Here is a 24,479-nt window from a genome sequence, read left to right as displayed (position 1 = left end):
GAAAGAGGATGTAGGGAAAAACAGAAGAATGGTTGTAACCAAGGTTATCGCAGTTAAATTTCCATGCATTTGGCCTTTATCTATTCATGGCCAATGGAGCTGTGCTGGTGGGAAAGCATGAAACACTACGGTGAGGATACAATCTCTCCTCCACAAGTAAAACAGGAAAGATCATCGTCCACAACTGCTTTCTGTGATGCCTTTGGTGTCTCTGAGCTTAGTTTTGCACTACAAGATCCTGAAAAACTGTTACTTTGCTCTGGGTCTCTTCCAAGTCAGTTTTAGAGCTTCTGCTGTATCCCAGTCTTGCTTCTTCACTCTTCCTCTGATGTCAGCTTGTTCAGTCAAATCCTGGGAATCGGTTCTGAGCTAGGAACATTGCAAATATTAACAGCCTGGTGCATATATTTTCCTGGAGTCTTTCATATGCTAAAAATCTCTGTCTTTGTGTTTCACGGGTTTGGAATAGTAGAATTATTCATTATTTCACAGTTATAGTCTGATTCATGTCCCAGTTTTATTCCAGTTTCTGATCACTGAATCCTATAGAGGGACAGCATCCTCCTTAACAACCTCCAGGGTGGAATAACCTGTCTAAGAAAAAGCGGTAGGTGTTTATTCTTATTTTCTCCCCTTAGATTTTACAAAGAGACACATTAGAAGAAGAAGGCAAGAATTTATTTGAACTTTAAACTGGGGAACTATTAAAGCCACCTGATAAGAAATAGAGTTGCCACTGTATGAACAGTGTTCTGATGTTAGGAAAACAGAGGATGCCAGTGACCTGCGTTACCCAGGCTTCTCTCCGCATGCCAGTACATCTTTGTAACCTGTTTCAGCTGTCATTTCTCGTCTTGTCCTGACAAAGCCAGTGATCCTGCAGTGCCGCTGAGTCTTCAGGGACACAACCACATCCATAGCGCTCCTAATCACACCCAATACTTCTGATGTGCTAATGGAGCAGATAGGTGTGGCTCTTTCCTCCTCCTCCTGAATGGCAGGGCAGTCCTGTCAGGGACTGTATTGCAGTTTCATGTCCTCACCAGGCAGTCCTGCTCTGTTGCTGTCACAGCACAGCTCTCCCCTTGAGATGCTGCCATCACACTGCATGCACTGGCAAAAAAAATTGTGTTTTGCACAAAAAATGCAGATCTGAGATGGGTCCTTTGCTGTCAACAAAGCACAGCCTATACCTGAATTTCACAATATGCCACCTTAAATATTTGTCTCTTAAAACCATCTCTCACTCTTGTGGCTCCACCACCCCTGGTCTGCTTTGGCCGTCTCTCTGCTGCTGCCTGTGCCTATGTTTGCTGGGAGGCGTGAGCAGAGACTCGAGCTGCTGCTGCCGCCTTTCCAACCTAGCTTGGAAAGTGCTTGTGGTTTTATTGCCAAAAAATATGCATGCACAGCCAAGCCTCCCACCTGCTCCAGTGCTTTTGGTACTCGTGGCTTCAGGAGACAGAGGAAGAGGAGGACGTTGTAGTGGGAGCACTGAATAGCCATTGTGGGCACTGCTGTGGTCTGGCAATATAAAGCCAATCTCCAAGCAATGCCCAGGGCCACAAATTGTCCCAGCTTCAGGATTATTTTATTGGTGCACTCTGAATGTGGAAAGGTACTGGTGAGAGTTCAGGCCACCTCCACGAGCTCTGCCTGCAATGCAGCCCCTGTTGGTAAAGTTATGCGCTAGACCTTGAAGATGTTTGACTGTTTGTTTTCCTTCCATTGCCATAAGCAAACTCACTGACTGTGAAAAGGGATAAATTAGCGTCTCCAAAGACTGAGTCTTTCTTTATTCTGAATACAAGTAAAGAGGCAGCAGCAGCTTGGGCTCCCTCATCCTCCCTCCCCACACTGTGCTAGCACAATTCCTCATGGAACTGGCCCAAACCACGGCTACTTTATGTTTTTGTGAGGTGTACAGGCTCCAAGCACTTGGCTGAGACTGTGAACACGGAGGTCACTTGTGGCTTCTTAGATGTGGCCAAACAAGCTGATCCCTGCATTGATTTTTAGCCTGCACTGTTCAGACTGAATGCAGCAACGTGGATTTCAAAGAAGTCTCTTTAAACCAAGTTGTTTCAGTTCCAGTGTTGCCATCACAATACTATGCAGCTCTCTGCTGCTCTCTGAGTGATGTGGCATCAGCGAGCCTCACGTGCCAGGCTAGTGGTGCCACACATCTCACCTGGAGTCTCACCTACTCCAGGCTCTGGCTTCTACCCAGACCTTCCATGCTGGCCTCCAGGCAGCTGCTTGGCTCTCCTGGTGTGTGTTCTCCAAAGCTCTGGGCTCAGAGCTGCCCAGCCGTAAATCTCACCGTGGCCAGACAGTCGTACGCATGCAGATCCCAGCTGCAGGCTGCGGAGGAGATGCTGAGTGAAGCCCAGAGCCCCTCAGCTGCCAGCCTGGGCTTTGAGTCACGCAGTCACAGCAGGTCCCGGGGGAAGGCTGTATTTTTAGACTGTGTCTGCCTTTCTTTGCACACTGTGGCATAGCATTTATAAGCCCTTCTGCCTTTAAGACTTGTGAAGTAAGCAAAGAGATGCTGGGCTGGGTGCTGCTGGGCTGCTCCCACCCAGCAATGAGAATGAGGAGGGTGGGTCTGTAAATACCAGACAGAGGGGATGCTGAGCTGAACAGACTTTTATGGTCTGTCCCAGTGTGGTTATTCTCCTGTGGCTGCAAATGCATACAGAGAAAAGCCAGAAGATACATGAAGCCAGTGCTTATCTTCTCTCTTACAGCCTCTCTCCCACACGTCTCGTTCAGCTGTGCCATCATGCATTGATGTTCCCCTACAGTAGGACCTCACTCCAGCCTCCCCCAGTCCCTCTGGCCTGTGGTGCCTTTCCCTGCCTTCTTGCAAGAAGTCTCAAAGCAAGGATAAGGTAGGCAAGAAAGGTTGGTTTAGTTCGGATAGAGCTGGGAAGAGCACAGCTGCAGAGCACCACTGTGAATTCCTCTGTGTCCCGTTTAGGTTTTCCCATGTACTGGCACGTTTTCTTATTGCATTAGCACACTGTCCTGGATTTCTGCTGTGGCTTCCTCATCTCTAAGCACCTTCTATACCTACAGCAAGGGGGTTTTGGCTCAGGATGACCCTCTGCTATTTCACAGCAGCCAAGAAATTTTCCCTTGGAGATACACTAAAGTGCTACCAACAGTCTAAACCTTAACCCCAAATCATCCCTGCATTTGCATGATACTCACTCAGCCATGAAGAGCATTGGCTAAAGTCAAATCTAGAATCACAGAATCTTGGAATGGTTTGGGTTGGAAGGGACATTAAAGCCCATCCAGTCGCACTCCACACCTCCCACTGGATCAGGGGCTCCAAGCCCCATCCAGCCTGGCCTTGAACACCTCCAGGGATGGGGCAGCCACAACTTCTCTCTGGGCAACCTGGGCCAGGGCCTCCCCACCCTCAACGTGAAGAATTTCTTCCTAATGTCTAATCTAAATCTTCCCCCTTCCGATTTAGAGCCATTAAACCTGTTAATACAAAGACCATAAATGTTGGGTTTTGGCGAGCTAATGATCACCGTTGGTCCCAAAGGGGCTGAGCTGCCTTGAGGAGTTCATTCAGCCTTTCTAGTCTGTCCTGCTTTCCCAAACCACAAACCACATCCTACACAGGTATCCCAAATCTGGAACTTTATTTATAAAATGACTCATACAGGGATACGCAGTCCTGAACCACTTCAGCTTGACAGGGTAAAATTACTAAGGCAGGGCACACCGAGACCTCTGAAGATGACTGGAGCTAATTTGCCAGGAGCTGGTTTGTAGATGCGAAGCCTCTTTATGTGCTGCTTTAGGGAACAAGCTCGTGTTCTTACATTGCCAAGTAAATGCCAATGAATGCCACCATGCTATGTACAGACTTTAATAAGAACTTTTCCCCTAAATTAGATGGAGGAGATGAAGATGGCTTGGCAAAATGATGTAACCTCAGAAAGTATCCTCAGAAATCGCTGGAGCAACTCATGCACGGATACCCGGTAAGTTATCGAAAGAACTGCCTCCATCTCTCTGCTCCTCTCCTTCCAGGTAAACTAAAATCCACAGAGTGGGATATACTTTCTTCTTTCTGGAGCTACATTTAGATCATTCCTGCCAGCCATGGTGGGAGGAAGAGACCAACAGTGCCTAGCAAGCACACAATGACGAACATCCAGAGGAAGATCCTGTCGATGACCATTGCAACGTACTTCCAGTCTTCCTTCACCTGGGAACACAGCAAGGAAAGGCCAATTATTAATGAGTGTTTGAGATGAAAACTACTTAAGACTATTAATAGTTTATTCCAAAGCAGGACTTTTTAATTTAAGCCCAGAGCTAGAAGGAGAATGTCATCGTATGGGTGGGCCCATACGATGGCAAATGTTTATTCTACCTGTCATTGATGTGGGAGACAGATTCCCAGATTGTGTGAGTGTGCATGTGCAATTGCAAACTCTATTCACAGCTCTCCAGGGATGACATATGCCATAATTTAGCTCCTCTGCACACTCACTATCTTGTTTTCATGAGCAACAGCTGTAACTGGGTGTGTAAACGAGGCTGCAATTCAAACTGGGCAGGGAGGGGGTAAAGAAATTACTCATTTCCCCATGCTCGTAAATAGATTTGCTTGCAGATTAACGAAGCCAAACTCTTTCTGTGAAGGGATTTAGAGCTTTGGGTGAGTAAACAGTGAAAATGAACCAGCAAATGAGAGAACTGGAGGTCCTCACTCTGCTTTACTCCACTTTTGTCTTGCTGCAGGAGGATTTTCCAGCAATTCCTCTCTGGAGAGGACTAGTACTTATTAATACCATCAGGCAAGAATTGTAAATGGCTATTTCATTAAGAAAGAAACCACATACATATGAAAATCTCTTTTATTACATTGCTGTTATTAATTTCTTGCCAGGAAGAGGACTGATCAGATGGTAAAGTTTTATTTGATATGGCTGTACCCATTATAATTTCCTACAATATCCCGCTTGGTGATTAATAGACCCGAGGGATGGAATTTGGCACGCTGCCTCGCTCTTAAGGGAAAACATCTCAGTGGGAGCGAGCTCAAACTTCTTCAGTGCAGAATGTTAGGAGAGTGGTGTGAGGAGGAGAAGGCAGCAAAGCCAAGGCTGATCTTGACTGGGGCTGCTTTACTGCACCCACCAGTCTGAAACTGTAAGCAAACAGTGCCTGAAGCTGCCACATACACGGGGCTGTAGCAGTGTGAAACACCCAGTGCATTAATAATAGAACACAATAGTAGAAGGCTTTACATTCATTTTAAACAGATAATAACAAGAGAGTAGCCCAGAACAGTAGGTGTGAGATAAAAGATGGTTTGTATGAGCCCTGGCTTGATTTTTTTTTTTTCTATGATTATACTGAAAATTAACGGTAAGGGAAGCAGTCCAATTACCAATAGCCATTAGCAGCAGATGCTCTTTTCACAGGTACAGTGGCAACTTCAAGTCCTATTATGATCTGTCAAACACCAAGCAAACAAGCTCTTGGCACAATGCAGTGAGTGCAATGTAGTGTGTGAAAACTCACCTTGAGTCATCTCTTTAATCAGCTGCACCACTAAATTTTATCTCATACCTTGTGGGTGGTACAGAGAAGTCAGGATGGGTCAGAGCGAGAGCATTTACAATCCTGGTTTCTGTGACCAACATTGAGCTAAGACAATAATTCCTCACAGCTAAGGTGTGTGCATTTACCTCATTTTGGCATGTTAAACCTTTCACAAACTGATCCTGAATCTTATTCCCTTTAAAAACAGCACCAAGTTAAGCAGGTCTTTATTATTCAGTAGACTGAGGTAAACAACTTCATCCTAAAGCTTGTTATCTTCTTGGAGGAAACAGTTGGACTTGATGATCTCAGAGGTCTTTTCCAACCTAGTGATTGTACGATTCTATGAAACCATGTTGGTTTATGATTCTGTAGCTCTTAGCTCATTCATCTAGAGATGGATGAGGGAGAGTAAAAGAAACGGTGACCCTTGAAAAAGAATTCCCTCATCCCAAGATAAGATCTCAGTGGATAACTCTCCTTTGCTGTACATTTTCCAGTCTACTCATCACTTGACAAGAGCTGGAGTGAGTCTCCTGCTTATAATTCCAGGTGAGAAGAGCAGCTAAGCAGGCTCTGGGTGGTTGTGTTCATGGGATTAGTGCTTCATTATTTGACCGATGTGGAAAGAAAATCTGAAAGTTACCATCCGACGTCCAACTGGAAAGTTGGATTGAGTAAATATTGCCCTGTCCTGGCAAAATAAGCTCTTTTTTGAGTATCCATGCTAGTAAAAGTGACTACTAGATCACGCAGAGAGAAGAAATGTATTAGATTAGTTTCTTTTTCAGAAAAGAAGGGGGAAACCGGGTAAGAGGAATAACTTGAGAAGTTCAACAGAACTTTGCTTTCAAATGCAATAGTCTATGCCTGAGTACTCAGCCCATCTTGCAAATGATGGCTGGGAGTGCATCAGATGTTTGTAAAATCAATACCCAGGTTCAGACCGAGAGCACGGAAGGGTGAAATTGGAAATTATGGAGAGATAATGACAAAAAAAACCCCAGCAGAATGAAAATAAAATTATCTGGATTTTTGTTTTATTTTGTTTCCTGGCAGTGCTGTAGCTTTTCCCTGACTTCCAGCACCTGACATGGAGCATGATCCACAGAGGCCTCTCTGACATCTCTGCAGCTGCCAACATCTGCCACCTCAGCTCCTGAGCTCTATTTTGATTCGTTTTTAGAAGCTCGCTCAAAACTATTTACAGGAAAGGATCAAAGACAGGTACCACCTGGTTTCCCCACCCGAAATTCCTGAAAGGTAAGGGAATTTGCAGCTCTTCCCTGGTCCAGCTCCTTGCAGGGAGCAGGGCATCCTGTCCCAGGATCTGAGCGGAGAGCTGAGGTGCTTTGGTGACCTCTGATCCCCAGGACCCAGAGCCTGCAGTGCAGATTAGAGCTCTCATGAGTGATTATTTTCTACTTTGTTAAAAATAAACCGGTGAGATTATCCCATGTTCCCTCCCCCTCGGTTCTATTCTCTCCCATTTTATATTTAAGCTGTCTTCAAACTACTTATTAGAGTCGGCCAGAGATGCACATAGTTAAGGCTTTTCAGGGCTGTTGGTGGCTGATTCTTTTGGCTCACGTGTGATATGCAACTTGTTTTGATTCTCAGGCTGTAATTAATTTCTAAAGGCATTTCTATCGTGTGCAGTGACGATTCAGTCTTGCATTTTCCCCACTGTACCTTTGCGCTGGCATTGTTTGCAGATATCTTTTTGTAACAAACAACTGCCTCTTGCATTTCCCAATTTCTTTTCGCTGAAGCACTTAATTAAATGAGCTATTTACTTTTAATTTAGAAGAACTGCCCCTGTGGCAATGGTGCTTTAGAAGAGAGAAATTTCAAAAGCAGCACTGTTCTCATTCTGGGAAGGTGCATGTCTCTGAAAATATTACCCAGCAGACAGCAAGCTGTGTCTCAGGGGCTGTGGCTGCAGCAGAGGTGCCTGCTGAAAGATTTGTTGAAGGCTTCCATGAAGAAATGCCACAATTTGATTTTAGGATGAAAGCAAATTTCCAAGTACTGCTTTTTTTCCCCCAATAAATTCTCATTTTATTAGATCGGTTCTGCTCCTTACAGTAAATTTCAGTTCCAGAAGATGATATTTCCTTCCTTGCCATTTCCACCTCCAGAAAAAATGTGTTTTCTACTGGGCTTTACTTGGAGTCAGAAAACACTATGGGCTCAGGCCAGGCTCAGCAATCACTCCCCCAAATCTGAAAAGCCAACTCCTGCTTCCTGTGCCAACCACAACTGCTGTGAAAGAGCAGAAAACTTTGGGCAGGTTTGCAGGCTCTTCCTGGGGCCCCAATGCATCAGTGGTCCTGGGGGTGACCCTTATCTGCTCATTGCTGGGTGTTTTCCTGGTGTCTTTGCAGCCTGGGCTGGCGGGAGGTCTGCTCGGAGCCCTCAAAACTGTTCCTTTTCTTCTGCGTTTGATGTCTAGTCCTGTAAATAGCTTTCTCCTCAGCATAACCACTTTGTTTCAAAAAGGAAGAGTAGTGGAAGGTATAAAAAGACAATTTGTGGCTTCTGAAGACTGTTTTCATTTTAAAAGAAGTTGTAATCATGGATTAAGAGGAAAGAACCCAAGTTATTTATTGATTCAGATCTTGATATCAACAAGCTCAGCAGAAAGAGAATCAGTTGAAATGGGAAGTGTTGTTGGTGCAATAATCTTTCATTTACACCACAGGGAAACAAATGAGTTAAAATCAACTCACTTCCATGGGTTTACTTGTGATTATTGCAGGGAGGAGAGAGCAAAGTTTAATTCCTGCAGTCCTACTGTGCCTGTGAAATGCTTCAGCCCTGCAAAAGAGTGCTGGGCTGTCAAGTAATGAAAACAGGGATTCACAGCCCATCTCTGCCACAGATTTGTTCTGTGACCTTGAACAGGTCGCCTCATCTCTGTATTTTGGCTGTCACTCCTCAACATGAGTAATAAACAGTTACTTCCTCAAAGGGATGTTGTGAAGTGAAATACATTAAAGAACAGAGACCTCTCAGACTACGGTACTATGGAGTATATAAATGGACAGCAGCATTTAATCTTTTGTTGCTGCTGTTAAGTGCTCAGTGCTGTGAAAAATGCAAATATAAAGATACTCTACGTACCCAGGAAGCCTTGCATAAAAGCACTACGGCTTGCACTCACTCTAAAGCTTGAGATAACCAACCTGTAAGGACAGCTGAAATAGTACTTTTTGCTGATGGATCCCTCTAGGAGAAGCTAGATAAGACTTTTCTTTAGCAAGAGTCCTAACTTCAAGTTACCTTTTGGAATCCTTTGTTATGGCCATGATTAGCCAGCACACCATATCCATAACGTTGCAGAGGAGGAGCTACAAGAGGTGTGAGAGGATGTGGCATTCATACACTCATCACCATCTCTATTAAAAGGAATTCTTCCAGCTTCTACTTTCCTTCTCTATTTGTAGCCATATTTACCCCTTCAGAGAAAGTGTGACATTTGTTCGTCCACCCACCTTCCCCCAGAGAGCTGCCTGCTCTTGAGGAAGTCCACTAATGAGGAATCGCATCACGTAGAGCTAAACATACCCTGCGATGTGCCCACGCTACGATGAGCTTCCCACATCCACAACCTGCTTGGGGAATTTGCCTTCCCAGGCTCAGTAGCCAGAGTCAAAGCTTAATAGAAAACAGAGAGTGTGAATTCCCCGTCTGTCAGAGGCTTCTCTATAATTAATAAGTCTGCTATGCTCCCACCAGATGACTGCTTTTTTGGGTCTCTTTCACAACCTTAGCTGTTTCCTTCCTACCTAACAACTTACTTCTGTTTTCTGCTGGAGAATCAAAGCTGTTCTAGAGCAGCTTCATCTGCCTTTGGTTCATCAGGCCGTTTGGTTCATCTGCCTGCCACGAGCCCAAGGAAAACTCTCCAGCTGTGCCGATGTGTTCAAAAGCCATGATGCCAAGGATGGCTGAACCTACATCAGCAAGCGTTTTCTCTGTACAGCCCCCAGGTCTGGTGGGGCTTCCTCAACAGATATTTTTCAAATACCCAAGGAGAGCAAAGTAAGTGAGCATACTTACTGAGAAATCCGCATCTTCTGCTCGCAGGTGGTCTGCGATGTAGTGCACCCCTTCCACTGCCAGCTTCATAGCTGGGGACATCAACAGGAGATGTTGCTCTTTGGCGCTGTGACTCTTGCTTCCTTGAACTGGTTTGCCAGCTGCCTCGCTTTTTTTGCATTTACACTTGCACTGAGGAGGTTTGTATTGTGGCTGCTCTTCATTTAGCTGGCACCGCTGGGATGCTGGAGAGCCAGTGGATTGGCCATTGGTCTGGGACGAGTCCTCTTGCAGGTAGCAATACTGGATGCTCCGGGACCTACAACGGATACTCCCTTCCTCTGCCTTATGGGGGCTGTACATCTGCTGAACACTTATTGATCGGCCTTTTGAGATAGAGGTGGTCTGGGTGTCACTCAGGGGGTGGCATGAGGGTTGTGGAGAGGAACAGGTCACCTGTACAGGCTCTGGGTGCAGGACTGAGTACTGCTCAGAAGGGGATTTGCAGATAGGCTGAGGCTTGACTGGCTCCTCAAGGTGGGCACAGAAGGAAGATGTGGGTGATGGCTCATTACTCTGGGGGCTGGGGGAAGATGAGGTAGTGAAGTTGGGCTCCAGGTCAGTCTCAGACCAAAGCCTTGGCGTATTGGTTATTTTGTGCATGGATTCAATGAGCTTCTTGCAATTGTCTTTGACTGTGGAGGGACGTTTCATGAAGAGGAGGCGTGGAACAATGTCAAGAAAGATCCTCCTCACCCAGTCAGGCATCGTGTGTGTACGTGGGGAACGATGGTGCACGTTGAGCACAAAGACAGTGATGATGATAGACAAGGTAACAAATATCATGGTGAAGAGAAGATACTCTCCAATCAGGGGGATGACCAAGGAGGTAGATGGGATGATCTCTGTGATGAGCAGCAGAAATACAGTGAGGGACAGCAGCACAGAGATGCACAAGGTTATCTTCTCCCCACACTCGGAGGGCAGGTAGAAGACCAGAACAGTCAGGCAGGAGATGAGCAGGCAGGGGATGATCAGATTGATTGTGTAGAACAGTGGCAGCCTCCGGATAATGAAGGAATAAGTTATATCAGGGTAGATCTCTGTGCAGCATTCATATTTCTTGCTGTTGTAGTTGCCCACAGCGTTGATGATGACCCATTCCCCACTCTCCCAGTAGTCCAGCTGGTCCACATGACTGTGCATGCTCACCAAGTCTATTTTGGCTTTGTCATACGTCCATGAGCCAAACTTCATTGTGCAGTTTTGCTGGTCAAAGGGGAAGAAGGTAACATCGATGCTGCAGGAGCTTTTATAGATAGCAGGTGGCATCCATTTAATTCTCCCATCATAGAAGAGGTGGGCCTTGGTCAGGTGGGTGACTGCAAAGTCACCGTCGGCACTGAAAAGAGATGGAAGAGGAAAAAAAAGACTAAGGTTTCTCTGGGACTTCTCAACTCTGTTAAAGAAATGGAACATAGAGTATCTGGCTTCCAAAAAGTCACTTGGGGCACTTGGGAGATGCAAGATGCACACCATGTGCAAACACTGGCTCCATCCAATCTATCCAGCCCTTTTTTAACTCTGTTGGCTCATACCAGCACTGGATTTGCATGCGGATGTGAGCCCTCACCTTCTGAAAGTTGGGTCCTTGAGGTGAATGCATACAAGTTTTCCTTGAAGGTGTCCCATAAACGCCTTGTCAAGGGTTGAGTTTGCTTTAGAGAGGTGGGAGGAGCCCCTATCAGGTGCTGTGGCTGCGGGCTCTGCAGAATTAATTGTGACAGCTGCTATAAATGAAACACTGTTGGGCAACCATTCAGCCTCTTACATGGAAAACAGTGAGAACATCCTGTTAATAGGAATAATGAAAATTAATCTCTTGATTCCCCAGCCAGGAGGAGAGCTACCTCTTAAGGTGTCTTCCTACAAGGACTCTTAGCTGGGGTCTGTGTGATGGTATAAGACAAATAGATAACAACCCAAGGTTTTAGAGCAGAAAGACATTTTCCAGACAGTGAAAAAATAAAACATTGTATTTTTTTGGCTTCAGATCTCCTTTTCTCAGCTGGGTGGTGTGGGAGAAGTGCACTGACTTCCCGCAACATTGTGCCGTGCATCCATGACACCAGTTGCTTCCAGCTCATCATGGGGACTTGGACGCAAGTGAAGGAGATCAAAAAAGGCAACAGGAGAGGTAAGTGTACTGGGGAGCTGTGGAGAAAAACCACCAGGGAATGCCATCCCTGAGCTGTAATAGCATTGGAGAAAGGAGGGAGACTGATTAACTCTGGGAAAGGGATCACCGAACTTGGAGACAGCCCTGTCCTGTACCTGCATCACCAGCCACCGTTCCACTCCCTCCTTGCACCCACAACTCTGCTGCTGCACATTAACCTGAATCTGCTCCTTGTTCTGCTGCATGGAGACCCCAGAAATAAATTAGCTCATTAATACAGTCAATTAGCACAGCAGGTAATTAATGTCCTGCATGGACATGTCCTGTTCCTCCCCTGCTCTCAGTGATGAGATATGTAGACTGTGACATTTAAATTCCATGTTTGGGGCCAAGTCCACAGATACCTTCTCTACAGCAACGTCCTTCTTCCAGGCAGCGTGTGCAGGATCTGCAGCCAGCTTAAACAAAGAGGCAAACCTGATGCATGCAGAGCTGCACAAGCAACATATCTCTTTGTTCAAATAATCATCATGATGAAGACTAGGCGTTTGAATGACCTGAAAGCGAGCCAAACCCCTACACCCACAGCCCCTTTGTGCAGTGGTTGGCTGAAACTTCCAACTTTTCTCTCCCTTGATCTCTGTTTGCAGAGAGAGGATTTTAGTATCCTTGGACAGTCACATCCTGCATCAAACACCCTGGTTCAAGCAGCCTTAAAATGTGGGTGAGCTTTAGGTAGAACTGCATTTGTTTTTTTCATCCAGAGCAAATGTCTGAAAGGTTGAAATCCCAACTGCAAAAAACAAGTGGAATCTGTTTGTAGAGCGATGTTCTCAAGTCTAGCCACAGGTGTAGAGAAAAGACCATCCAAGAAGGAGGCGGGGAATTAGGGATCATCTTAAACACCCGCCTCAAGCCACTGCAGAGCTCAGGATATGGAGGAAGAAGTCTGTTGTGTGACGCTGAATGGCAAACATCAACACTGCTAAACAATGGGGAAGCTGAGCAGGGCAGAGAGAGCTTCTGCTAAAAACTTGAGATTAATTATTCAGGCTGATACAGATAGAAAGCTCTCCTGCCTGGAGTTGATCCAGCCTGCAGACACTTTCCCTGCAGTCGGCAAAGTCTCTTGGCCCCACTCTGCTGCCTCAATGCTCAGATATGCTGTGACAGCAGCCATACAGCGACAGGGTACACAGGGATCACAACTCTCCTCTTCCTCACCACTATCAGCATAAACACTATGGGGACAATCCAGAGGGGTTCCTTAAACCACTGAAGGCAGAGGAACTTCCCTAAGTGTATTTCTTTAGGACAGCAACCATAATTCATATGCAACAGGAGGAAAAAAAAGAGACTGATGTTTCCTCTTGCCCCGTGAAGCATCACTGTCAGTCCATGACCACACTGGCTTCCAGTGAGACTGGTGTAGTGTTGTTCACTTTGGGAAACACGAAGGATCTGAACCTCAGTGAACTGTCTTGACTGATGTTATCTGAGCAGAGCTGGCAACTGCTCCCAGCTCCCAAGATTTCAGCCCAGATCTTTGCCTTTTGAGGCAGTTTGCCAGGTTGACTGCATACATGGAAAGATAAACTCAGAATTATTGTTTGTGCAGAAGAACTGGTCCAGAGGAGGGTCATGAATACGATCCAAGAGCTGGACAACCTCCCACATGAGGAAGTTAGGGTTGTTCAGCCTGGAGAAGAGAAGGCTGTGGGGAGACCTTAGAGCAGCTTCCAGTGCTGAAAGGGGCTCCAGGAAAGCTGGGGAGGGGCTCTTGATCAGTATGAGGTGGAATGGTTTTCAGCTGAAAGAGGGGAGATTGAGATGAGATCTTAGGAAGAAATGTTTTCCTGTGAGGGTGGGGAGGCCCTGGCCCAGGCTGCCCAGAGCAGTGGTGGCTGCCCCATCCCTGGAGGGGTTCCAGGCCAGGTTGGATGGGGCTTGGAGCCCCTGATCCAGTGGGAGGTGTCCCTTCCTATGGCAGGGGGTGGGACTGGATGGGCTTTGAGGTCTCTTCCAACCCACACCATTCTATGATTCTTCTTTGTTTCTATATTGAAAGCCTTTGCTCTTCATGGCAGATTTTGACAAAAAAAAAAACCCAAAAGAACCCTAAAGGACCTAGAGCTCTTTGACTTCTGAATGAGACTTTTTCTAAACCTTTAAAATGTCTTTCTTTTTTTGACAGGGAAGCTAAAAATATGTACAAACCCAGACTGCTGCTCCAAAGGGGTCAAGGCAAAACCGCCATTGTGTTTCACTGCGATGCAAACAAAACCAAGCAACACCCTTATCCTGTGCAACTCCTTTCATACCTCTTCTTTCTTAAATCTAATTTACACACCAGGACCACCTGCTTTGGGTGAAAAACATCTTTTCTCCTGGGCTTTGCCTGCACTCTAAAGCCAGACTGAAACAAGAACAAGCAACAGTCCGTGTTTGCAGTTCTTGGTGGTTTTCTTTCTAAATCTCAAGAGGAATTTGGAATCCAATTCTGCATTTAATGAGATCTCTGAGGCATGATTAAATCGTTCATTAATGGAACAATATGTTTGTAATTGGACTCATATTACAGCAAATGGATAACAAGCATCCAGTAGTGATTCCATTCTTAGGTAGAGCAATGTGTAAGGTGCTGGATAAACAGCACAGGTGCCTGTTTTTCCTTTCGAAAACTGTTGGAAAAGGACAGGAAACCTGGTAAAAATCCATCCAGGAGCAATAATAATTCACATGGTTGTGTTTCATTCCCAGAAGTGTCTTGTCTGGCAGTTTTGCAGCCTCTGCGTGACCAGCCACACGCCTCTCTCCTGTGAGCGTAGCTACAACCAGTGTGATGCTGCAGATCTCCTGAGTCAATTATTTCCACAAATGACCTGCTGCTTTGATGGGAAAGATATTTTTTAATTGCTTGCCTAACAAACCAGCCTCATCCTGAGTCGCCTTTGGCCCACGCACGTTTACAAGTAACACAGGCACTGCCTTCCAAGCTGGATTTTACCTGCAGTGCTGTGGCAGGAGTGAAACCAGCAGCAGGATAGCTTCTTGCATTTGAGTCAGCTAAGGACTCTGAGGAGCCATAAAACACCACGATCCTCCTCCTTCTCCCTCACCAACCAAACAGAGCTCTGAAGTAATTTCTGACTTTACTGGGCATGTTTGAACTCCTCATTGCAGTTCCATGTAGAGATACTTAAGCAATTTGTAAGCAGGGTAAATTAGCCATGCTGTTGTATGTAGACTGTACCCAAGCCAGCTACATCACGCAAAGGTAGTGTTCAAAGTTGTTTTAGCCTTTTGTGCACACATATATTTTTACTTCCCTCCTCAAGCTTACCACCCACACTGGACCTTCAAGCATATGCTTTCTGGATTGAAAGCTACACTTGCTGGCACCCTGCCGGTGTGAGGTGAGCCTAGAGAGATGCTTCCGTGCTGAGTGAGGCTTTCATTCTGCTCCTCCTGACATGACAGAGGGAGCAAACAAGGTCGTCTGGCTGTTGATGGTATTTTTAAAGCCTTTCCCCTGTCTCCTCCAAGGAATGAAGGCGAGACAACTGACTGCAAAGGAAAGAGGCTGGGGAAACCCTGTTTCCTTGTGGAAGCTTTGTAGAGGGGAAAAAACATTCCTGGCCAAGTTGTGCACTGACATGAGTGTTTCCTTAGACAGGAAGGTGGGAGATCTGATATAGCAGGATGGAGAAAGTCTGCAGTCATCCCTCTATCGTGGTAGCACATTTTCATCTCGTCCAGCCCAGACCACTGCGTTCTGAAGGCTGCCATAAAAAGCCATTTGGAAGAAGGAGTGAGCACAACGTAAACATCCCCATGAGCACTTGACAATTAAGATAGTCAGGCTCTCCTGATTACTTTGACCCAACAGCTCTAAAAATCCCTCACTAATAAAGTACCGGAGCTCTTATATTTTCATGTCAACTACAACAGTGCATACCAATAGAGAGAAGACAGTTATCCCTTTGCCAATGGTAATCGTGTTGCTGTGTTTTGTAGCCTCTGATTCCCCATTCTGAGAATAAAGGCTGATCTTCCAACAACTTCTAAGTTTATAAGGGTTCAAGAATGGCATTGTTTTACTGGCAGCCATCCACAGCATTTCATTAAAAAGCTCCGCCGATGGAGAATGTGGGCTTTTTTGTTTTGCCAGTTTCTATTTTCCCTGAAGTTGGGAGATACATCATCTCACAAAATTAAATGTTTTCAGAATGCATGTAAATGAGGCACATATTTATTTTAATTTCTGATGATACAATTTAAATCCAAACAGAGCTTTAAAAGCCTGAAAATTAGCTATAAACATAAATGGATATAGCTCGAATGTCCTCATTTAGAGCATTTTTCATTGAACAGCAGTAACCAAGACAAACTGGGGTTTCAAGACCCCTTTAAAGAATGTACCCTGCACTCTTTAGGCGGGCATTAAAGAGATGCTTCTGTAATGTTCAGATTAAAATAGTCTCCAAAGGCAAATCAGAGAGCATTTTATTTAACGATCATTTTGTGCTACCAAAATGGTAACTCCAAATTCACAGGTTGGAAGGGGCCTCTGGAGATGATCTAGTTCAAATTCCCTGCTCAAAGGTTTTCTCCTCTGGAGTTTCCGTGTTCCATGGAGTCCAAATGGCTCCATGTAGTGGTGGAGAAGTGGGGGGGGGAAATCTAAATCCAGTGCCAAGAACTTATTCCCTGATTAGACAAAAATAATTATTCTTTTTTACTTTAAATATACAAAGGAAAACTAAAACGTGCTTAAATTCAATTCATGAAGGGGAAAACAAGCCAATGCAGAGGATTAGATAATTCATTTATAAATGATTTGGTGGTGTCTGAAGAGCTTTTACAGCCTCAGATAAGGAACAGCTGGCCCTCTTGGCAGAGAAGAAGAGGCTTTATCGCTCACTATTAACTCATTTTACTCTGTTACGCATGTGCTTTCTCACATCTAGTAGAAACTGTTTACAGAGTCTTGGAACTTATCTCATCAAGCCTGAAAATTCAACAGCATATTAATTTCCCTGTAGGATATTAATTTGGTTTTAGATTCCTTATGAATGTTGACATCTACATGTACTCTCTAGGCCAAACCGGCCGAGTTTACTGATTTAATTTGGGCCTCTAGAGTGGATAAATGGAAGTTTTTGACAATAATGAGCTTAGATACTTAGAATAACCTCAGAACAAGGAGTTAGTTTTCTTTAAAGATGTAAATCTCAAATCAATTTAAATTTCACCATTTCTATATATACCCCAAGATGAAACCAGAAGAGGCATTTGTATAATCCCCTGTCCAGAAGGTCTCTTTTCCAAAGGATACCATTGCAAACAGAAATGCCATACTTCTAGCAGAGCATGTGATAAGCAATAAATAACCCACATTAAAAGGCCTCAACAGTGCAAAAGGACAGTGTGGCTGCTCCCTCTCTTCCACCAAGTTCTCTGCACACAACCTCTTGCTCTTACGGACACAGAATTCTGTGCATGTACGTTACTTTGAATTCAACCTAAACTCTATATATAGGTAAAACATGAGAGGGGAATCTTTGCCAGCATCACCCATGCCCGGTCACTGTCTTTGCAAAACCTTTCTTTCTGAAACATTTCTAGCAGAGATGCCTGCAAAGAGAAACCCTGTCTGGTCATGCGGTTGATGAGCTACCATGCAAAAATCCCTCATCTTGGTGTCCCACCACGCTACAGGTTTTGCCTTGCATGCACCGCATTTGCCCTGCAGCCCTTGAAATAGTGAAACCTGATTGTTAGAGCAGTGCAACCAAGATACAGACTGCGGCTTCAGATGTGTTTAATAAGTTAGGTAGAAGAGAGAAGTATCTCTCCGGGCAGAAAACAATCTACACAATACTGTATGAAAGAGCATGGGCAAACAGAGCAATAAAGAGATAAAGAATTAATGGAAAACCATTACTGACTGGCTAATTGTTGGCGCCTATATCTATGTTTAATTCATGGATAAAGTAACCTATTAAAAATGCAAGATAGACTCATGACAACCAAGAGAAGAATGCATGATCATTAATAGTTAGTATGGATAAAGAGAGAGACATAGCTTGGATTTAGGTAGGTGGGGCACTAGATCTCATTGAGTAGTAGAAGGTCGCCTATAAGTTAGACCTTCTATTTGCCACGCCTCCCGGCAAAACAGACTGAGTCAGGACCCCTAAGGTGGGCAAGGCGGAAAGACTCGCACCCCAGAAGAGGATAAGGAGGATGTTCTGGAATAGCTGCTGTGGCCAGCTCCAAAAAAATTATCCTTACCATTGTCACTAATTAAACAATGACAAGGGCATTCATTTTCTTCTTCCAATGGAAATTGTGAACACCTTTCTTGGCTGCAATGTGAGGCACTTGTATAATATTCACACTCACAGTGTGTCCCTGTAGGATAGGAAGGTCCAAGTGCTTACGAATTAGTCATTGCCATCGGGCTAATCTCTGAAAGGTGCTGTGTGAGGGTGTAGCAATTTCCAAGAGGTTTGCAATCACTCCACAATGCTGAGGATCAGAGACAAGCAAATGGGAAAGATAATTTCCATGGTCTCCCGGGCTCACAATCCCCTGGACAGATTCCTCCCTCGGCCATTTTTTTTTTAAACAAAACAAAAGCAAAATCATAATGAACTAGAACTACTCATTAAAAATGAGCCTGGCTTCTGTTGTGAGCATTTTCTCTGAGTGTTAGACACATGCAAAGATGTTTTTGTTTGATACCTGCAGCAAGTGCTTTTTCTGAAGCTTGTGCTGGAGAGGGAGGCTGGAATACCCTACATCTTAGGAGGCTGGAGAGCTCTGGTATGATAAGCCGAGGAGAAAACAGCGTTGACTTTTGGACAGCGTTTCTAAGAATATCAACAGGCTCCAAGGGAAAGCAAGAAAAACCCCACCTGCTCCCTAGAAAGTGTCCATACAAGAGACAGATTTCAAGCATTTGGGATTAGGAACAAGTATCTATTTAAGAAGAATTCTAGAATGTTATTGGGCTGACCTGCAATTTGTAGACACAGAAGTCCGATGTTTCAGCCTATTTTCCTTATTTAAGCCCATCTTTGGTAATTGGCTTGGTGAAATGAAACTCAAGAGGACTGAAAGCTCAACTCCAGCTTAATTGTGTTTCCAACAGAAGAGAAAACAATACCTAGTGTTCTCCAACAAAGCTCACTGTCCAGAGCAACTATCATTAGGAAAATGAAAACCATGTGATGAACGTTACTCATGTCATTTCAGGGACCAATATTATGAGAATCTACACAGAATTCAACCAAAATAAGGAGGAACAATTACAAGAAGCACCTTATCACCATGGGCAGGGAAAATCTTCAAGGATGGGTTTGGCCCCTGGTCACAGTGTTCAGACTCACTTGTTGTAGAGGACAATGTCTGGCCTCCAGATCAGCTCTGAGGGGATTCGGATGGATGTGACATTTTCATACTCTTGGGGGTCCCAGCGTAGCTTGTAGTCATGCCACTCCTGCCAAAAAATGAGGCCGTTACAAAGCTGGGAGAGCTCAGATTGAAAAACTAAAAAGGAACAAGGAAAAACACGTTTTGGTGAACTCACCTGCTTCACCCAGACATTCGTTGTCATCATTTGATTTTTCTCATCCTGAAATACAAAATCAGGTATTAGTTACAGAAGCAAGGGAAGCGGTCCAAGGAACTCATTAAATTTCTTTTAACTACACTTTGTTTCTGTAATTATAAATCACCTCTGCAATAAATAAATTCCATCTTGGAAACAACAAGCAGATGTTTCCGTCATTTAACATGGGACAAGGCACAGCTGCCTGCTACCACTAAACAGCTGAGCCTGCACCTAAGCAATCTTGTGAGCAGACGGACTTCAATTTAGTGGGATTCTGCTGCCATACCCTGGGCTGGACCAGTCCTTGAGTATCTGTTTCTCCACCACTTTCTAACTCAAGCATTCGAGGGTCTCCAGCAGAGTCTCCCCCACAGGGGACCCCAGCCTTGCAGATGCTACCCTTTACTGGAATTTTCCTTCCTGGCTGGTTGCAGTCCCTTGGTGGAAACTCCTACCCATCACTAAGCCTGAGGGCTCTGCCATCCTCCTGACCTAAGCAAAGCATGGCTCTAGTCCCACGGGTTTATCTCGTAGGGAGTTTGCAAGGCACTAACGACTGACTGTCTCCTCCGCCTGCACCGCTTACTTCTCCCAGGCACAATGAACCCAGAGGACAGGGGGGGGATTTTGAACCAAAGATGGTGTTGCACTTCCCAGCCTCTTTTCCCAAGGTGAGTGCAGGACACAAGGTCCTGCAGAGACACGGCTTAGGTGTCCGAACGTGTTTCTCAGTGGCTCCTCCTAGATATATGTTTGATCCCTTACCGCTTTTTTCTGGGCTCAGAAGTCCCTCAGCACACCAGGGTGAGGTAAGGACATGCAGGGATGTTAAGTCCCACATTGATTTTTGCTCCCCCACCGCCAGCTTTTATCAGCAGGAGCTGGGGTTTGAATACGGCTTTGATTTCTCTTTCAGACTTCTTGTCGTTGGGAGCTGAACATTGGGTCTAACAATTGCAATGGGGTTTGCAACAAAACAGCATCTCTGTCGGGAGGGGGAGAGGCAGCTGAAGTGTTGCCGTGGTGGCAGGGGTGTCACCAGGGCCCAACCACACAGACTGGGGCAGGAAGGGACGAGAGCTCTCGTCCAGCTGAACCCACCAGCCCTGGCACAGAATTGCCTGCTGGTTGCATTTCTAACCACCAACTTGATTTTAAGATTAATTCCTCCCGAGTAAATAGGGAATAGCACTACGAAGCAGGTGTATTGATCCGCTCTCTTCCACAACTCAGCAGCTACATAATGGAAAGTCTCTCTCATGCCTCCACAGTCACTAATGTCTCATCTTTAGTCTTATCAATTATTCAGATGAGAACCGTACAACTTTAACATTAGCAACTGCAAACAGCCCTGGATCCTGTAAGCTGACGTAAGAGAGAGGAGAGGAGTGGAAGACCATTTCTGTGCTGCGAAGCTGAAAGCTGATGGCTTGTACACAAGGAGATGCAACTTTCTAGCAACTAGTGTCTTTGATCGCCCACCTCCCGCACCCTCGGCTCTGTTTCCTCTGCATCTCGAAACCCTGATTTCAAAACATAGAATGTTACAGACAGTCATCCGTTATGAGTGTCCCACACCAGTAATGCCTTTAAGTTGCTTTACACTTTCCATTATCACCCTTCTACTCTGCCACATGAATACAGTAAAAGCGACAGAGAGCCTCTGAAAACGAGGCTGATACTTCCCAAGAGATGCCAAGTCTACTCAAACACACTGTCCTGGGAGACAGAAGATGTGCACAATCTAGAAAGCCTCTGTGTGTGCTTAACATCTGCAGCCCTGCAGGGATCACCTTCAGAGTCACACCTGACCTCCCCACACTGTGACAGGGTAATCCTTTAAACACCATTTCAGTGCGCTCTGGCCAGACTGCAAACCACGGTTTGTGCACATGTAACTTCTACTTGAGCAAACACGCAGAAACAATTTCCTTGCTAATATAACCTAAAAACCCTCAAAACTTTCAATTGCAGAAAGCTCTTCAGGCAAGCTGTCTCCCAGAGAGGCATAAGCCACTGTTCCTATTAGCTTGTGTAAATTAGTGCAATATTAGTGGCTCATATTGCAAACGATTTGTTTTTTTCTTTAGCCAGGGCTCTGCCATTTACACCAGTTGCTCCACTTCTCTGCTGTGATCAGTCTCACGGGTTTTGATAAGGAATTCGGGATTTTGCCTACAGTGAAAGAAGAATATAGGATCCACTTTGATGACCAGCTAGCTACTCACATGAGTCGTCCCTCATTTCAGCAGAGCTGTCAGCGCAAAAGCTCTTCCCTTCTCAGCTGAGAGCAAAGTCTTCCCAAGCTGACCCTGGATGAGCCAGTGAAACCCACCTCTCCCCTAGCCCTGACCTGGTTAACCTTGGTCACTTGTTGCACTTACAACATCGATGAGCTGGGCAATGGACAAGCCGAAGCGGACAAGGACCACATCAGAAATGTTGGCAACGGGGCGGGACCACTTATTATAACCGGAGAAGAGTTTCTTCAGTAGACGTTCCTCCGCGTGAGCTCGGGTTTCCACGTGGCCGAAGGCTGTGGGGAAGGCATGATGGCATGAAACGCTTGGAGATCCAAGAGCCAGCAGAGCTGGACCCTTCTAAGGTGGGAAGACCAAGCTAATCTCAGAGATGGGCAAAAAGGGACACATGGGAAGGTGATGCCACCCTGGTGACTTGCCTCCCCATTACCAAAGGCATTGCCATGGATTTCTCACTCTCTTCCCCCACCGTGGTCAACTCCCAATCTAGGGTTTCCATTGCAGAGCAGGATTGTTCTGCAGAAAGTGGGAGCATCAGCGAAACCATTTGAAAACCAATACATGGGCCATTCTCCCCTTAATCTGTTTTAACGGCCACTTCACCGCGAGTTTTTAGCACTGAAACCTGCAAGTAGGAAAGAGGGATATTAGAAGGGCAAGGCAAAAAGGAGCTTCCTCCTGGGTGAGAGGCATTTTAGATCAGATTTACACACAGAAATTGGCATCAAATGCATCCCAAAAAAAAAAAAAAGAAAAAAAAAAAAAGGGCAGACCGAAATCCAGCTCTTCAAACTCACCTTCTTAGCTGGCTTTTCACAAAAACGATGGGTGAGGAAGAGGACAGGAGGGAGAACAAATTGGATAACAAGAGCGCAGCTCCCCTCCGCAATGACTTTAGAAGTTGCAGGCTGCAAGGAGCAGCCCTGACCCTGCACGTAGGCTACCGGAGCTGTTGGTTATTAAAAATTCAAGCCACCCTTCTTCCAGGGGAGCTGTGAGCAGAGGCATCCTCCACCGCAGCCAGCGGGGAGAGGAGCCAGGGGCATCCTTCACGGAATATGGCTCCTACTTAGTCTCTAGCTGCCCTGGATTATACAAAGGGAAGCATTAGCTGAGCGCCGGCTGCGCTCTGCCCACCCGGAGCCGTAGCCTGGAGACACATTAACACACTTTACTCGGGGAAAGACAAACCCAGACAAGAAGCAGGATGCTGAGCCCCTGCCTGGATTCTCCCTCCTGTCCCCTTCCCCACGGCGGCTTTAACCCTTTCCCCACCACAGCAGGCAAGGAGGAGAAAATAAAAGCCAAGCGGGGGGGAGGTTCAGGGGTCCTGCAGCGATGGGGCAGGAGGATGCAGGAGTGGGGGAATTCCTTGCTGATAGGCACCGTTCTTCGCAGCAAGCCTTTAAGAGGGCTAAAGGAGAAAACAGCTAAAGAGCAGAGCCTGGGGAGGAAAGCTTTCTCAAACTTACCGGGGAAGATGCTGGCACACAGCAGGAGGAGGAGGTTTCCTTTAGACACGAGAAATCCCATTGTGGAACAGAGCTCAGGCTCTAGTATGCAAAGTCTCCCCTCAGGGCAACTTTTCCTCTCGGAGACTCCGGATCCTCCAGCTTCATTCCCCTGAACTCCTTTCTCTCTCCCTCTCACCTGCCTCTGGGAAGGGATGAGACCCGGTGGTTGGTTTGTTTTTCTTCTCTCTTCTGACTGGAGTGCAGTTCTTCTTCCTAGAAAGATGCTCTTCCCTTTAGGCACCGAGGCACAAATACTTGCAAGAGATGAGTAAGGGTTGCAGAAAGCTCCTGTGAAGAGCCACCAAATGCACAGCCTCTCTGGGCTCTCCTGCTTCCTCCTCTCCCCTTTCCAAGGGGGTGGGTTGGCTGCTCAGTGTGTTTGTGGCTGCTGCTGCTGCTGCTGCTGCTTTCACCCTTCCCCCAGCCCTTTGGGCAGCCTTTGCTCAGGTTTTGCTGCTGCTGGGGACACCGGTGCCCACGCCAACCCTCCGAGCAGAGAGGGAACACAATATCTTTGTATATTTAATGGAGTTAGACCTGCCCACCCCCTGCTTAGGAGGAGGAGGAGAGAATCTGGGCACTCCAGCGAAAAGGCTGCAGGGAGGAAAACTTTTCCAATGAGGAATAAAAGGGAAGATCCAGACCCCAGCTGCAGCGGGAGGTGGTGGATAAGGGGCCATCTGGGGTCTTTATAACACCCGGAGACCCAAACAGTTGTTAATTAACAAAAGCTGTCTGTTTAATCTCATCCAAGTGCATTTCAAAATCACTCCTGTAGACCAACAAGGTAATTAGTTTGAGAGATATTTCTGGCCTGGGCGTGTATTTTTGCTGTCGACAGTTATTGGGTTGACGAACCTGCCCATGAGAACAGGGCTCGGTGCCGTACCAACACGTAGTACAAATAGAGATATTAGTCTCTGCCCACAGGCAAGACCAACCCAAAGGTGACACTGAGGCAGGAGGTCCCTTGTCTGTACCTCTACACCTGAGCCCACCTTACATGCACCATAAATAACGAAGTCGTAAAGAATTTTTGTGGAGGAAAGGATAATTCCTTGTGTTAGCAAGGAATTCTCACTGTAGCCCTTCATCTCGCATCCCTGATTCCTCACATGAGAGACACAGAGTAGAGCCCTCTCTCTTTCATTTTAAAACTAGCTTTGATATTAACACAATTACTTCCACATGGATAGCAAATGGATTTCGTTTGCAGGCAGGGGTAATTTTGCCAGCTGCAAAATTAATCAAAGTCTGTTCTGATAGTACTAGCTACATAT

The 24,479-nt window shown here is 45.8% G+C and overlaps 1 protein-coding gene across 2 annotated transcripts; it reads right to left on the bottom strand.

The window, feature by feature from the left end:
• Nucleotides 1-3,682: 3,682 nt before the first annotated feature.
• On the bottom strand, nucleotides 3,683-23,757 carry CHRNA4 (cholinergic receptor nicotinic alpha 4 subunit). 2 transcript variants are annotated; one of them, XM_009562683.2, is made up of 6 exons: nucleotides 23,158-23,753; nucleotides 21,809-21,960; nucleotides 19,401-19,445; nucleotides 19,201-19,310; nucleotides 9,646-11,026; nucleotides 3,683-4,234 (listed from the first exon to the last, which is right to left on the bottom strand). In XM_009562683.2, the coding sequence occupies exons 1-6, from the start codon at nucleotides 23,216-23,218 to the stop codon at nucleotides 4,109-4,111; spliced, it is 1,875 nt and encodes a 624-aa protein (XP_009560978.1). In that variant the 5' UTR covers nucleotides 23,219-23,753; the 3' UTR covers nucleotides 3,683-4,108. The 2 variants fall into 2 exon arrangements, with proteins under 2 accessions (XP_009560978.1, XP_053937785.1); XM_054081810.1 differs by having other exon boundaries at nucleotides 19,201-19,445; nucleotides 23,158-23,757.
• Nucleotides 23,758-24,479: the final 722 nt, after the last annotated feature.

Source organism: Cuculus canorus, chromosome 16 (genome assembly GCF_017976375.1).
Source record: "Cuculus canorus isolate bCucCan1 chromosome 16, bCucCan1.pri, whole genome shotgun sequence".
In the NCBI taxonomy this organism is placed as follows: Eukaryota; Metazoa; Chordata; class Aves; order Cuculiformes; family Cuculidae; genus Cuculus; species Cuculus canorus.
Note: the sequence above shows the minus strand (reverse complement) of the source record. Positions and strands in the feature narration are given on the sequence as shown.